This window comes from Stegostoma tigrinum, chromosome 17 (assembly GCF_030684315.1).
Source record: "Stegostoma tigrinum isolate sSteTig4 chromosome 17, sSteTig4.hap1, whole genome shotgun sequence".
In the NCBI taxonomy this organism is placed as follows: domain Eukaryota; kingdom Metazoa; phylum Chordata; class Chondrichthyes; order Orectolobiformes; family Stegostomatidae; genus Stegostoma; species Stegostoma tigrinum.
This window is the reverse complement of record NC_081370.1, coordinates 45,270,576-45,286,204: the sequence shown is the minus strand read 5'-3', so window position 1 is coordinate 45,286,204 and position 15,629 is coordinate 45,270,576. Positions and strand designations below refer to the sequence as shown.

The following is a 15,629-nucleotide window of genomic DNA, read 5'->3' as shown; positions in this document are numbered from 1 at the left end:
GACTGGGACATGGGAGAGTTTAGGCCCTAAAATTATTGAACTCAATATTGAGTCCAGAGGATTTAGGGTCCCTAAGCGGAAAATGAGGTGTTGTTCCTCCAGCTTGCGTTGGGCTTCACTGGAACACTGCAGCAAGCCAGAGACAGAGATGTTGGCCAGGGAGCATGGTGGTGCACTGCAGTGGCAGGCCATGGGTAGTTCAGGGTCTTTTCTGTGAGTACAATGTAGATGTTCTGCAAAGCAGTCGCCAAGTCTGCGTTTCGTTTCCCCAGTGTAGAGGGGACGTTTTCGCAGCCTCCATCAGTTCTGAGGAAGGGTCACTGGACCCGAAACATGAACTCCATTTTCTCCTTCACCGATGCTGCCAGACCCGCTGAGCTTTACCAGCGACTTTGTTTTTGTTCCTGACTCACGGCGTCCGCAGTTCTCTTGGTTTTTACTCTCTACAATGGAGATGGTTTAAACACGCTCTGCAGAGTTAGCGCGTTAACGGAGCACTTTCTCTCGGTTTACTCGCACCGCGTGGGTGTTTCACTGGGACGGCCGGCCCGGCAACGTACGGCTTTCTGTCTGATTTCACTTTGTTGACCTCACGCTCTCACCTTTGGCCGGAATGTTGTTTTCTTTTCTCTGCCGCCGCCCGCCGGGTCCCTTCCTCCTTGTGCGCGCTCGCACGCCGGGAAAGCGAAGGTGAGTCGGCAGCCGGAGCCGGAACCGGAAAAGAGCCACCAGCTCAACTCCGGCCACTGCTGATGACGTTTGGGGGGCGGGGGGGCGAGGGGGCGAGGGCCTAGTTGTCGCTGAGAGGCTGTTATCCCTTTGGTGGAAGGCGGAGATAAAAACATGATTTGTGAAGCCAGGGGGGAAACAAAAAGCAGACGCTTATGTCTGGCTCCATGACTGTTGTTTAAAGGTAGGTTGACAGCCGAAAACGTCGGGTTAATTCTAAGTCTTCTGTTGAAAGTTTCTGCACGCCTGTTGTTTGTATTTTCCTCCCAGTGAGCAGAACTGAAGACCACTTTGATATAAATTTAGTGATAATGGGAACTGCAGACGCTGGAGAATTCAAGATAATAAAGTGTGGAGCTGGATGAACACAGCAGGACAAGCAGCATCTTAGGAGCACAAAAGCTGATGTTCCAGGCCTAGACCCTTCATCAGAGTTACTTTGATATAAATTTAATTTACTTTATTAATCAAAACACTTCGGGTAAAGCCACTGTGTCGCTGAGACTCGAGGCTCCAGGCTCAGGAAAACGACTCTTTAAGCAGCAGCACTAATGTCTCTGTCTCTGCTGGACCAAGGGGACACTTCCCAGAAGTATGGATCCTGCTGAGATTGAGAGTGGAGGATAAAGAAAAATGTAGGAACCAGAGAGGTATTTCTCGAAGCAAAGTACGAAAAGCTTTTCGGCCTCACCAGACTGCAGATTCTGAACATATCCACTCTATAATCCTGTGATACAGGATTTAGTATACAGATTGACAGGACGGTCCCGATCCCAAACGCCACCTTTACTGTTCCTCTGATGCTGCCTGGCCTTCTGCGCTCCCCGAGCTCCACAATGTTCTCACTTTGAATCGGGCGTCCTTACGGAACTGGGCCAATTACAATCAAAATCGCCTCAAACCAGCAGCTGCAAAAGAAAAGTGACCTACAGAGACCGTCACCATTATAATGTCTTTTATCAGTTTTCGCCTCAGCATTTGATCACCTGAGCAGCGGCAGTCTATTGAAGCTTCTGAATAGACTGTGAAGCTACCTTGTAAGGTCTCGTTCCAGTGACATAAATGGGTAAGGTCAGCAATATCAGAAAGCTTTCGGATGAAAAAAAAGTTTTTTAAAAAAATGGTTGTATTCTGGCATTGAAACGCTTTAGCTCAGTGTTCCCTTTCTATTGTCATGTCCTTTCCGGCCATCCATATAAGACGGTGAGTTGCAGTCCACAACTGACGGCCGTTCAGCCTTCTCCACCCGAGATCAAAAGCAAAAATCCCCAAATTGACTTCATGTTTGTCAAAGCTCTTTTAGTACTATATTCAGCTGTTGCTGCCTTGATATTCAAGAAGCCATTATCTCCCTGTGGCTATAATTCAACTTGAATAAATGTTTGAACTAAAAATGTTGGAAGGAACGGTCACCGGATCTAAAATGTTAACTGATCTCTTTTTCTTCGCAGATACTGCCAGTCCTGCTGAGTTTTTCCAGCCACTTCTGTTTGTATGCTGTATTAGAACATAGAACATAGAACAGTACAGCACAGAACAGGCCCTTCAGCCCACAATGTTGTGCTGACCATTGATCCTCATGTATGCACCCTCAAATTTCTGTGACCATATGCATGTCCAGCAGTCTCTTAAATGACCCCAATGACCTTGCTTCCACAACTGCTGCTGGCAACGCATTCCATGCTCTCTCAACTCTCTGCGTAAAGAACCTGCCTCTGACATCCCCTCTATACTTTCCACCAACCAGCTTAAAACTATGACCCCTCGTGCTAGCCATTTCTGCCCTGGGAAATAGTCTCTGGCTATCAACTCTATCCATGCCTCTCATTATCTTGTATACCTCAATTAGGTCACCTCTCCTCCTCCTTTTCTCCAATGAAAAGAGATTTGCTCAGTCAACCTCTCTTCATAAGATAAGCCCTCCAGTCCAGGCAGCATCCTGGTAAACCTCCTCTGAACCCTCTCCAAAGCATCCACATCTTTCCTATAATAGGGCGCCCAGAACTGGACGCAGTATTCCAAGTGCGGTCTAACCAAAGTTTTATAGAGCTGCAACAAGATCTCACGACTCTTAAACTCAATCCCCCTGTTAATGAAAGCCAAAACACCATATGCTTTCTTAACAACCCTGTCCACTTGGGTGGCCATTTTAAGGGATCTATGTATCTGCACACCAAGATCCCTCTGTTCCTCCACGCTGCCAAGAATCCTATCCTTAATCCTGTACTCAGCTTTCAAATTCGACCTTCCAAAATGCATCACCTCGCATTTATCCAGGTTGAACTCCATCTGCCACCTCTCAGCCCATCTCTGCATCCTGTCAATGTCCCGCTGCAGCCTACAACAGCCCTCTACACTGTCAACGACACCTCCGACCTTTGTGTCGTCTGCAAACTTGCTGACCCATCCTTCAATTCCCTCGTCCAAGTCATTAATAAAAATTACAAACAGTAGAGGCCCAAGGACAGAGCCCTGTGGAACCCCACTCACCACTGACTTCCAGGCAGAATATTTTCCTTCTACTACCACTCCTGTCTTCTGTTGGCCAGCCAATTCTGTATCTTATCGATTAGAAACAGTTCTTTTGGTTTTTATTAAGAGGTCAGAAACCTCCAGTCTTGGGGGCAAAATCTAAACTGAACGTACATCAGTAATTTAGTGCAAAGTAACACTTGAAATCACTGTTAATGACACCTTCCTTTTTTTAGTCCATTATTGATAATGGACTAACAGTGATAATTGGATGTATTGCCTTGGACAAAAGTTTATATCTGGGTCTGTCTTGAAACGTTGTTGGAACTTGGCAGATGGTGCTGCTAGTTCAGGAACACATCAGCACTGCAGCCAGGATATTGGTCCCTACGGCCTCTGGTGTATCCACTACACTTACCAATGTCTTCCTGCCCTACAGCATTAGTTGAATTGACTGGAAAACATCTTATGATGGTTGGAGAACTCAGGAGGAACCCACGATCAATTGCCAACTTAACAGCAAACACTTGAACTTGACTTATGCAAAGAATCATACAGCATAGAAACAGACCCTTTGCTTCAACTTGTCCTTGCCAAGTTTCTGAAACTAATCTAGTTCTGCTTGCCTGTATTTGATCCATAGCTGTCTAAATCTTTCAGAAACATGTCTATATGTATTTATTAAATGTAACTGTACCTGCATCTACCACTTCCTTTGACAGTTCATCCCACATACAAACCACCCTCTGAAAAAGATCCTCAGGTCCCTTTTAAATCTTCCTTCACCTTAATGTGCCGCCTAGTTTTTAACTCCCACATGCATTAGGGGACAAGCCTTTGCTATTCCCCTCGTGGTTTTATAAGTGTCCAGAAGGTCATCCCTCAACCTCCAACACTCCAGTGAAACAAATCCCAGCCTGTAACTTAAACCCTCCATTCCAGGCATACTCATAAACCTTTTCTGAACCAATTTAATAATAAACTTCTTATAGCAAGCCAACCAGAACACACTACTGTCGCAACGGGAGGAGATTTTAGGAACACAAGTACAAAGTTAAGTGAGGGCTGATTTTATGGACGGTGCTGCTCCTTCATGCTGCCAATTGAACCAGAGCTACTTCCTTAATTTGATAGTAACAACAAGGACGAATATGACAGGCCTTGGCGGTGGCAATAAACTTCTGATTCTGATGGGCCCCAATGCCTCGTATTCCAATTCATAGTAGTCATACCACACAACACAACTGATCGAGTCTTCCTTTGTATTTCATTTCCAAAAACTGTATGGTGATCACTCCCACTACGCTGATTTGATTTACTATTGTCACATGTACTGAGATGTAAAGTATTGATTTGCATGTTAACCAGGCAAATCAGACCTATCATGAATACATCAGGGTCAAAAGTACTTTAATATATAGTACACTGCTGTGGATAAGCAATGACAGTTGGATTGGTGAGGAGGATGTGGGTTTTTCCCTCATGTTGGTTCTCACCATCTTCCTCAAAGCTCAGCCCATCAATAATGTCCTTTACAACTCAGTGTCAGTACTGATGCGACAAAAGCCCTCTGATGATGGGCAATGATGTCCGTCACCCAGAATAGATTCTGGCCTCACAACTTAGTGTAACCCACCCACCAAGTAAAATTTAACACTGAGGTTTACCAACTGTGGAATGAAAGATGGAAAATAGCAGGAAATGTCCTTGCTCATGTCTGTTCTGATGCCATGGAACCAACACTGAGGATTCAGAGGGTACTTGCTCCTGACACAAGACGACTACTTGGGGTGGATTGGACCTGCCTGATAATAGCTGAGGTTATGGAACATTCTGGAATATGAGTTGATTCTTTCCTAACGATTACTGCTTACTGGTCTATGGAACAGCCATCTCAGACGTTTTATTGGGATCAAGTGGGATGGGTGTATCATTGAATGTTTTGAATCTAATGCTTGTGCCACTGAGAATGTTTTGGCTTCTTATTTTAGAAAAATGTTCCTTAACTTGGTGTGGGTGTTTTGGCCAAATCAGCATTTGTCGGCCATCACTCATTGCTCGAAATGTGGTGTTCAGTTTTATAGCTTTTCATAGAAACCAAAATAACTGAGTGAATTCCAACTGATCTTAAAAATAGGTAAGTGCCAGGCCATTACCATCGCCAACAAGAGAAGAATCTAACTCTCTGCCCTAAACACTAAACGGTATTATCATGGCCAGAATCCATCACTGTCAACATCTGAGGAAGCTTAACCATTGATCAGAAATTGAAGTGGACTAGCCATATAAGTGTTCTGGCTCCAGCAGCAGGTCAGAGGCTAGGAATTTAGAGTTGAGTAACTTATTTCACGACTGTGCAAAGCCTTTCCATACATAGAAGACACAGAACCTGATTAATAACAGAAAACTCTCCAGTTGGCTGAATTCGTGGAGTTCCACAAACATGCAAAAAGCTTGGCACTATCTGGGACAAAACAGACCACCTAATTTGATGGTGGATGGGGTATGTATGTGCACAGTGGCAGAGTGTACTATAAACAAGGTACACCGAAGTAACTCAGACCACACCTTCCAGATCTTCCACATGGTAAGACAGGTGCCTAGGGAAGAACCATCAGCTACAAGCTATTCTCTTCAACCCTCATATCATTGTCACTGCTTCAAAATCCTGGAACGCATCCGAACAATCTGGGTGTATCTATCTCACATGGTCTGCAGCATTTGACCTGGACACCTACCACATCCTTCTCCAGGGCAATTAGAGATGGGCAATAAATGCAACAAAGGGCAAGAAATAAAGAGAAAGTTGTCAACCACAGTCACATGTCTAAACTCTCTCAAAAGGAGGTTGGTTGATTTCCTTTTCTAAGGGACTTTGGGTACTTAATTGTTCATGACATCAGTTTCAATTCTCTTCCACTATCTCTTTAGATTTCAAGTGTAAATCTGGTTACAATTTTTTTTCTCTTGTACACGGCAGTTCTACTGAACAGCAGTCTGTGGGTGCTTAAATTTCCAGCATTATCTTCAGCATCCCTTTATTTCAACTTCAGGAATCTATCAACTTCATCTTCAACTTGAGCTTCCCCAACCTTCTGGGGTACAAAATTCATAAGATTCATAATGCTAATTCAAGAAATTCCTTATTTCAGTCTTAAATGGCTCGCCCTTTATCGTGAGATTATGCCTACCAGGCAGAAGGAATATCTATCTGTATCACCCTCTCATACTACAAACTTTACATGATTCAATTAAGTCATCCCTCATTCTACGAAACTCAGAACACGGACCCAGTCTCACAAGACAATTCTGAAGGAGTCGTCATATTGGACTTAGGACGTTGTCTCTCAATGCACCGATGCTGCTAGACTGAGCAAATTTCCCCAACACTTTTATTTCATCTTTCTTGAGTCTGCAGTTTTTGCTTTCAATTCCTCAAAAGACAATAGTGCCATATCGAGGACTAACGTGATGAATCTGTCGTATGCCTCTCATTAGCAAGTCTGTCATTTCTTAGATAAAGGGGATTAAAACCGTACATAATACTCAGTGAGATTTCATCAAGGCCCTAATCAACTATAGAAAGACCTTAACAATGACGGTCAACATTCACTTTGCTTTTCCATCAGTACTACTGAAGAAAGCCCATGTTATCTCATTTTGAGTTATGTAACATGATATAATATCCAGATAGTAAGTTTTAATTCATTACAATAAAGTACTTTAACAGAAAGGGAAGATTACTTTGCAGAGTGTATTAACACACATTATCTCCAACTTAGAACTTCTTGATGCCTTTTAAACAACAATGCTCTATTTAACAGTATAGTTATATATAATCAATATATATTAAATATATTTTCAATATATAAAAATGGGAGTAACACACAAAGAAATCAAATATGTTTATTGTGTTTTAATAGCACTACCTTTCAAGATTTGATTTGAAATCAAGACTACCCATTTGTAATAAATGATTTTTACATATCCCAAATAACTGAAGATCGTGGTCAAAAGCTGTTTCAGGAAAGTAGACAGCTGACAGAAGTATTAATTTTGCTGCAATATTTAGTCAAAATGCCTTCTTTGGTATCAGTGAGAAATAGGGAGCTTGATTCGCAGCCAGGACTAGCCCTGTTAATTACATGACTTGATAATGACTAACCGCCAGACTGGAATCTTAAAAACTAAGGTCTCTGTTCTCGGACAGCTGTTGTAATGGATGTGTAGGTGCTAAATGAAGGATGAGTTTTGGTTATGGATATAGTCAAAGAGTGTACATTAGTAAAACTTATTGAATTAAGAATTAACTGATGTTTTTGTGCAGCTCATGGTAGTTTAAAAGGATTGGTGGTTGCAGAGGAAGACTTAATAGAAGAGTTGTATTTGGTACTCTCCTAACAATAAATTTGTTGCTGCAGAGTTGACCCTTGATAGTTCAGAATGACACTCCCTTTGGTCCTTGACTGATTGACACATTGGTTGCTTGCTGTTCAACTACTTTGACAGAATCAAGAGAAGGAAATAGGTTGTGGTTCTTACTGATAATCATGAGTTTTAGAGGTGTGCACCTGTGGAAATCAAGTCTAAAGAATCTTAGCTGTCCACAGTCCTACACTATCAACACTAAGAATATTAAGGGAAGTCCACTTGGTCTACGCTTTCAGATTTTTACCATAAAAAGCATCATTGCCTTCAACAAAAAATCAGAATTACAAGAAAATTACATTTGATCTTCCTCCCTAATTTTTTCCAACAGGCCAGATGAATTTGCAGTATCTATATCCATCACCAGAGGGTAAAAATTTGTTTACGTTTTTGGTACTGGCAGAAACCTGTTTCCATGCTCTGCAAGACAGGGTGAGCATAGCTACTAACTACGTATAGAAATCCACTAAGCAAGCTCAGAGTCACCAAAGGAAATATCTTCCAGCTTATGGAGAAATTGCCGAAGAAACTCAGCAGGTCTTGTATCTGTGGAGAGAAAGCAGACTCAAGTTTTAAGAACCTGTAACCCCTGGAGAAGGGTGGGCAGAGGGAAAGGTAGGAGACTTTTTCCCCTTGTTTATCTGATGAACTTGGATGAAGATTTCTATACACTTAGTCTAACGAGCAAATATTTCAACTGCTTGGATATTGTTCAAATGGCAAATAGGAAGTCAAACACCAACTTGAGAACATGTAAACGTAATCACACCTTAAATCCTACACATATGAAATTACTCGAGGAACCTCCTTATAGTTTTGTTTCCAGCAGAAGGCTCTACGTCACTAATTTAAGATATACAGAGGTTTACAAGCAAAAACAAATTTAGACCACATTGGTAGAAAACCACACAAATATATTGTTCTCAAACTCAGATACTTAGTTCATGATATGGCTATGAACTGTGATATTAATCTTCGCCAACTAAGAATGCAATATCCTGTATTCAAACTATGATCTGTTCAAAGTTAACCAGTCTTTACCTGGAATTAACTGACAAAGATACAGATCTTGTTTTTGATGTCTGAATTTCTTTGAAACATATACATTAGGCTCAATTAGAAATACCAATTTCACACAAGACAAATAAAACAATGGTGTCACAGCATTTATGGAACTGAATGAAAAGGGAAGTAGGACCTCTTCCTGACAAACTCTCCATCACCACCAAAGGAAGCTCAAGTTAAAAATGTCAAAATTGAAATTCAGACTGCAGTCAGATGTAAAATTAACACCCATGCTGTGAAGTAATGAATACTCTTCTTTGTGGAAGAAATGTCCTGTAAATGATGATGTTTTCTGAAGATAACAAACATTTCCTTTCATTCAAAGTGATGTTTAGTTTTAGTTCAACTTGAATTTTTTAAAATTAGGACTCAATCACAAATTAGTATTCTGGAGGAATGTTACAGACTTTGCTAGATTTATGTGAACATGTGTGCCATTTCAAAACTTTTTTTGGAAGAGCAGGGAGGAGAAATTAAATGACTTGAGTAACGGCCAAACACAAACCAAGGGGGGAGAAAAAAACACTGAAAATCATGATACAATTTTTGTAAAAAGTTTTATTTTGTTTTCCTTGTTACAGTGTGTGCTTATTTTAGGGTATTTTTAGTTTTTTTAAAAAAAAATCACAAGGTGCAATCATTGCCACAAAGGAGGCATTCGATTCCACTGTCTGGGACGAGTTGGATGTTACAAGTCAGGTTGTAGAGGGCACAATAATCCATGAATTCTTGTGGTATTTATGATTGCTGTTTGAAATATTTCACAGTTGCACAAAAACCCCGTCATCAGGCATGGGGACGGTGGGTCCAGTTTAAATCACTTCCTGAGCTGTCATCTGAGTCGCAGTTACAATCTTTTTATTCATACCTCTGGGCCTTATCAATCCTCCCCGGCCTGCAAAATAAGACCAAAAATAAATATAAATTACCTCATAGCTACCTCCCATTAAGGACTGAATGAGAAAGCAGAAAAGCTTCTGAGTGGGGTATAACTCACCCACTAAAAGTAGTAAAATAAAATTTGGAAAATACGTAATTTACCAGAGGTTGGTGGAAGGACTGCTCTGTTATTACCCAACAACGCACGCAGGGTGTACGAAGTTTAGACTTCATTTAAGAATTTTTCTTAAAATAACTATGCAGCTTGCACACTCCACATTCCACACTCTGAACCACATTATGCTTCACTTATCCAAAAATCAATTTCTTCGATGGTGCCATTGACGACTGGCTCCAACTTCTACACTGTGTGCATTTCCCCTAAGTTTGTGAAGCATCTGATGTCGGTTTACTACATTTCACGAACGAGTATTTAAGATTATTCTACCAAATAAACCACAAAATCATGTGTAACAGTAAAATGTTCTTGACAGTGATGACAGAATCCCAAAGTGGTTCCTGCCAAGCTGTGACTTAAACCCTGCTCACTAAAAACCTGCTGTTAAGTTTTGAGATCACTCATGAGCCATCCTAACTGACAGAAACAACAATTAAGTCAAAACTTGCAGATTATAACTCATCTTTGAATCAAATTCGTGTACTATATTTTATGAATGAAAAGCAAAATCAAATCCGATTTAAATACCTCAAGTGCGGGGTTAAGCAGAATTTTGAGTTGGCAGTATAACCAACAATGCAACAAGATGGAAATATACTGCATCATTCCCTCAATTAAGTCACCAAATAAAATATTTTACTTTATTAGATGCTCAAAACAAAATCAAAACTGAATGGAATGTCTACATGCTGCAACTATATTTTTCAATACTTTTGACAATTAATGGTTGAGGTGCTTCTGTTTAAGTTCTGTTAAAACAATCTTCAACTTGCAGCAAACTAGTAGCTATAGTAAGAGACCAATTCAATCTAGGTAATTCAGTAAAATCCATGATTGTATAAACATTCCAGTCCATGTTCTCACTTTTCAATTAGGTGATCCATTGATCTTATTCAGATTTAGGGAGAAAACATGTTAAAACAATGCTTTCAAAGTCCCTCTCTGCATTTCTGTAAACTATGCAAGCAAACTCACTCATTAATAACATCAGTAATAATTGCTTTTTCTAAAGAATAGTCATTGTCTTGAAAGGGTGTAAAAATTGATATTCTTGCCTTTTAAAGATGGACTAATGAAAGTTCAAAAGTTAACAGTCCTAGAACAATAAACTCCACCCTGTATCCAGAGAACTGTCTGAAAGAAAACCAGCTTGGCATGGCACAGCCACAAAAAAAAGGTGCAGATGCACAATCCTATATGCTTAATCAAACTGAGTGGATTACGAGCCCATTTTAGAGGGCATTTGAGAATCAACCATCAAGTCAGGAATTAGATGCAAGTTATATTCGATCAGATTAGATGTAGACCAGGTAACGACAGTAGATATCCTTCCCTAAAGGATCAGTGAACTAGATGGGTTTTTAACGACAATTGATTGTTGTTACATAATCAGTATATTAGCTTTTTTATTCTAGATTTTTACTGAATTTCATGTATTTCACCATTTACCTTGGTGTGATTTGAACTCATATCCACAGAACATTACCCTGGGTTGTGGACTACTGAACCGGTCCCAGTAATATGCCAGGATCCTCTCACGAGATACAAGTTGATGCATGGATTGCACAATATTAAGCCAACGGGACCCAACAAAGTCTGCTGCTTTGCAGCTAAGGCACATTCTTCACAGGAGCTGAAGACATACCCAAATAGGGTTACGACCCATTGGGACAAACATGTCATGTCTTCATTGATATTTTCAAATCCAAACAAAAGCAGCTCATTTACGTAATATGACATGTGGAAAGAAAGGATGCCCAAATTACATTAAAAACCAAGGAGATATATGGCATCAATATGATGTAAGGAAAACAAAGGCTGGAAACAATCATGCAGACATTGTATACAAGGATGTAATTACTAAGGCTCTTCTGGTGCAGTGATAGTGTCCTGACCTGAGGGCCAGGAGTTCTGGGTTCAAGCCCCTCCTGTTCCAGGGGTGTGTAACATATCTTAAAGGTTGATTAGAAAACATCTGCAAAAATGTGATTATTACAAATGGATAAGATTTGTGTTCGTTCTCTGTGGAAATGTATGCACAAGGATATTTACGAAATTAACTGTTTCAGTCCTTTAAGTATGGGGGCACATACAGGTGCATTCACATCTTGCTTCAAACAGCTAAGCATAATGGTGGAACCGGAAATAGAGAACAAATGTAGATGTTTCAGATTTAACTAATTCCTTTAGATTATTTACTGCCACGGGCAGTAAGTGATTCTGAATGGCAAACTCTTGCATGCAACCAAATCTTCAGATACATCCATTGATATTTACTCCCAGAAGAAGCACATGCTTCATATTGAACCAGTCAAGTGTTAAGGCAACAATGTAATTTTCAACCATCATTTGTTTTTGTTCCTGATTCACAGCATCCTCAGTTCTTTGGTTTTTATAATTATGTTAACTATTTCTCACAACAGTAATCTGGGTTTGAATAAGCACTGTGTTAATGCATCTCAGTGTTACATATCACAATTGTTCTACTCACATTTAAAACGGTATAATTTCTCCCTTATTGGTGTAACATGCAGCTTGAGGCTTTCCCAATGATTGAATGTTCCCAAATTCAATTCAGTTTGAAAGATTTTCCTCAACGACGATAGCATTTAATTTTAATTAAGGCAGCTTTTATGATGATTATGTGCTTGAGCTTTTATAAACAATTTCTGTACAAAAATATGAACTTATGTATACAAAACACAAATTAGACCTTACACAGGCGACAGTAAGGCAACTGTGCAGTCCAGGGGCACAGGAATATGTACAGGACAACTTAATCAGGCAACATAAATGCCTGTACGATAGCTGACAATCCAACAGTTTTTCTTCCAAGAACAAATGGCTAAAGTATTTACACCATTGTTACATTATTGAGGAACAACTCTCAATTCTCTGCTCCAAGTTATTCCAGTAAAGTAGTTATTCACAGCAAGTCAGTGTAAATAACCAAAGACTTGTGCATTTCATAAAACATGAATTGCGTCGGGCCAGTCATTCAATACCCATGGTGATCAACTTGTTGCAAGACCTGGAGGGCATTTTTGGAAAGGGGAGAAGATCAAAAAACAAATTTTTCTCTCATAACAAAACAAAAGGTACTGCATTATAAGTTTTAATACAGGTGTAGACCCTGATTTATTCTTCTCTGCTGAGATTGACTTCATGCTATAGTAAAAGAAAAAGCTTGGAATTACATGCACTAAAAGCTGACGTGAATGATAGCCTAAGGTTTCGCTTTCCTGTTCACTAATCAGTATGTCTATTCAGACACAAGTGATTTCCATGCAGAAAAATAAGAATCATGCTTTTGTATTCGGTTTACACTGATCTAACAATTAAACTGTGCAATGCAAGATGTATTTCACCTATCCCCTCATTGCTGCCCTCCTAAAATTCTTAATGACACCAAGGGATGGTTTCACCTGCTAGAAACATTCCAACAACTTGTCCAAATACTGAACTTGGACCTGAGATGTTTTGAGCCAAGCGGCACTTTTAATGTTGACATGGGGGATGTATTCCATACCATCCTGAATTTGACTATGACACTAAAGACATTCAGCATTTTTTCTTTCTTGAGCCAAATTGGTGTGTGGGATTTTAACTTAGAAAATATTCTAACATTTTACATAGAACATAGAACAATACAGCGCAGAACAGGCCCTTCGGTCCTTGATGTTGCACCGACCTGTGAACTAATCTAAGCCCCTCCTGCTACACTATCCCATCATTATCCATATGCTTATCCACAGACTGTTTAAATGCCCCTAATGTGCTTGAGTTAACTACATTGGCAGGCAGGGCGTTCCACACCCTTACCACTCTCTGAGTAAAGAACCTGCCTCTGACATCTGTCTTAAATCTATGCCCCCTTGTACAAGCTGAAGTCATCATCCTCCGAAAAAGACTCTCACTGTCCACCCTATCTAATCCTCTGATCATTGACCCAGTATTCTGCCTTCCTATTATTCCTCCCAAAGTGAATCACCTCACATTTATCCATATTAAACTCCATTTGTCACCTTTTGGCCCAATTCTGCAGTTTATCCAAGTCTCCCTGCAACATTCTTCCACACCGTCCACCACTCCACCAACTTTAGTGTCAACTACAACATTACTAACCCATCCACCTATGCCTGCGTCCAAGTCATTTATAAAAATGACAAACAGCAGTGGTTCCAAAACAGATCCTTGTGGCACACCACTAGTAACCGGACTCCAGGCTGAATGTTTTCCATCAACCACCACTCATTGCCTTCTTACAGAAAGCTAGTTTCTAATCCAAACTGCTAAATCTCCCTCAATCCCGTGCCTCTGTATTTTCTCCAATAGCCTACCACGTGGAACCTTATCAAAGGCTTTACTGAAGTCCATGTACACCACGTCAACTGCCCTACCCTCATCCACATGCTTGGTCACCTTCTCAAAAAACTCAATGAGGTTTGTGAGACATGACCTGCCCTTGACGAATCCATGCTATCTCCAATCAAATTTTAGTTACCTAAATGGCAAGTCACAGTACGCAAATCACATCATCATTAAATAATATATGTTAAAACAGAAAACTCAAACCCTGGAGAGTTAGCATTGACCGACGTTAATGATGGCACACACGCCAGCATCACACCACAATAAAGGCTGAAATCAAGATAAATAAATCTGGATATCATTAGGTGAAAAAAGGCAATGTTTCAGAAATCCAAAATGCAAATGGTGCACAAACGTGCAGGATACGTAAACCTGCCATGCTTACAAGCAACTCATACGTGACACACTACAGTAGACTGTGTCACTTGAGAGACATCTCTTCAGTGCAATTGTATGCTATGATTCTGTCATCAGCAGAGCATAATGATCTTTAGACGGATTTCCAAAATATGAAATTTAACTGCTGGGAAGTGCAGTACACACTAAACAGGTCAACAAATAATTTCATCTGCCTTTCAAAAATACAGTACACCCAAATAGCCATGTTCATTTACACAAGTTTTGATCAGGTAATGATACTACTGCTTTGAAAATCAGGAGTTTAGGTAACAGATTTTTGAGAAAATGGAGATAATTAGCAGTGTTTCAGGGATGATAGGAACTGTAGATGCCAGAAAATTTGAGATAACATGATGGATGAACACAGCAGGCCAAGCAGCATCTGAGGAGGAGGATGCTGCTTGGCCTGCTGTGTTCATGCAGCTCTACACCTTGTTATCTCAGATAATTAGCAGCCTTGAGTTAAGATCGACTAAAGCTCTGATCCTTGAAGCATCTGCTATGAGATTTCCAATTAAAAACTGGTGAATGAAATTGACAGGGTTGAGAAAGAGAAACTTTCCTTTGTTTTCTTGGTAGATAATGCTGATCACATTACTGCATTTTAGACAATTGTCGTCAACTGTTAGAACAACTACCATTTGCACATCAAAGGTTTCAATATGAACTCCCAATACACATTCAGAAAATATTTCCTAACTGCAAGCTCCATGCTTTTCAAGAACAAGGGAACTGATCAGTCCCTTTCCTATAATTTGGTTTATGAAATTAATCATTACTCAAGTCTTGCAAAGCATGTTTGAAACAGCAGGTCACTGCAGAGCATTATACATCAACATCCTAAAGACACTTAAAGCTAAAAGACATTTCCAGAGAAGATGGCTGTGTATGTGAGAACCTTCTGGATCGCCAAGAAGCTGCAGCCAGATGAACAATTGTGTTGCATAATGCTCCGATTCAAAAATAATGACACAAAGTCCCGAAACTTTGATGCTCACACCAGTCGCTAACTGGCACAAAATGGAAATGATACATCTTTTTTAAGGGTTGCTGTGCACTGCCATTATGATCAACAGGCATCATTGGAGAAAACTGCAACCGGGAATGT

The 15,629-nt window shown here is 40.3% G+C and overlaps 2 protein-coding genes and 1 long non-coding RNA gene across 7 annotated transcripts in view; 1 reads left to right on the top strand and 2 right to left on the bottom strand.

The window, feature by feature from the left end:
- nat10 (N-acetyltransferase 10) overlaps positions 1-715 on the bottom strand; it is a 70,355-nt gene extending 69,640 nt beyond the window's left edge. For both annotated transcript variants that reach the window (XM_048545833.1, XM_048545835.1), the window contains exon 1: positions 603-715. The gene's annotated coding sequence lies outside the window, so the exon portion shown is untranslated. The remainder of the gene's footprint in view (positions 1-602) is intronic.
- A 70-nt stretch (positions 716-785) lies between these two features.
- On the top strand, positions 786-13,403 carry LOC125459180 (uncharacterized). Its single transcript, XR_007248978.2, has 3 exons — positions 786-913; positions 1,000-1,795; positions 11,230-13,403. It is a non-coding gene; the product is annotated as an uncharacterized LOC125459180 (long non-coding RNA).
- caprin1b (cell cycle associated protein 1b) overlaps positions 9,235-15,629 on the bottom strand; it is a 129,387-nt gene continuing 122,992 nt past the window's right edge. For all 4 annotated transcript variants that reach the window (XM_059652135.1, XM_048545233.2, XM_048545234.2 and 1 more), the window contains one exon: positions 9,235-9,589. In XM_059652135.1, the coding sequence (XP_059508118.1) occupies positions 9,507-9,589 (83 nt within the window). In that variant the 3' untranslated portion in view covers positions 9,235-9,506. The remainder of the gene's footprint in view (positions 9,590-15,629) is intronic.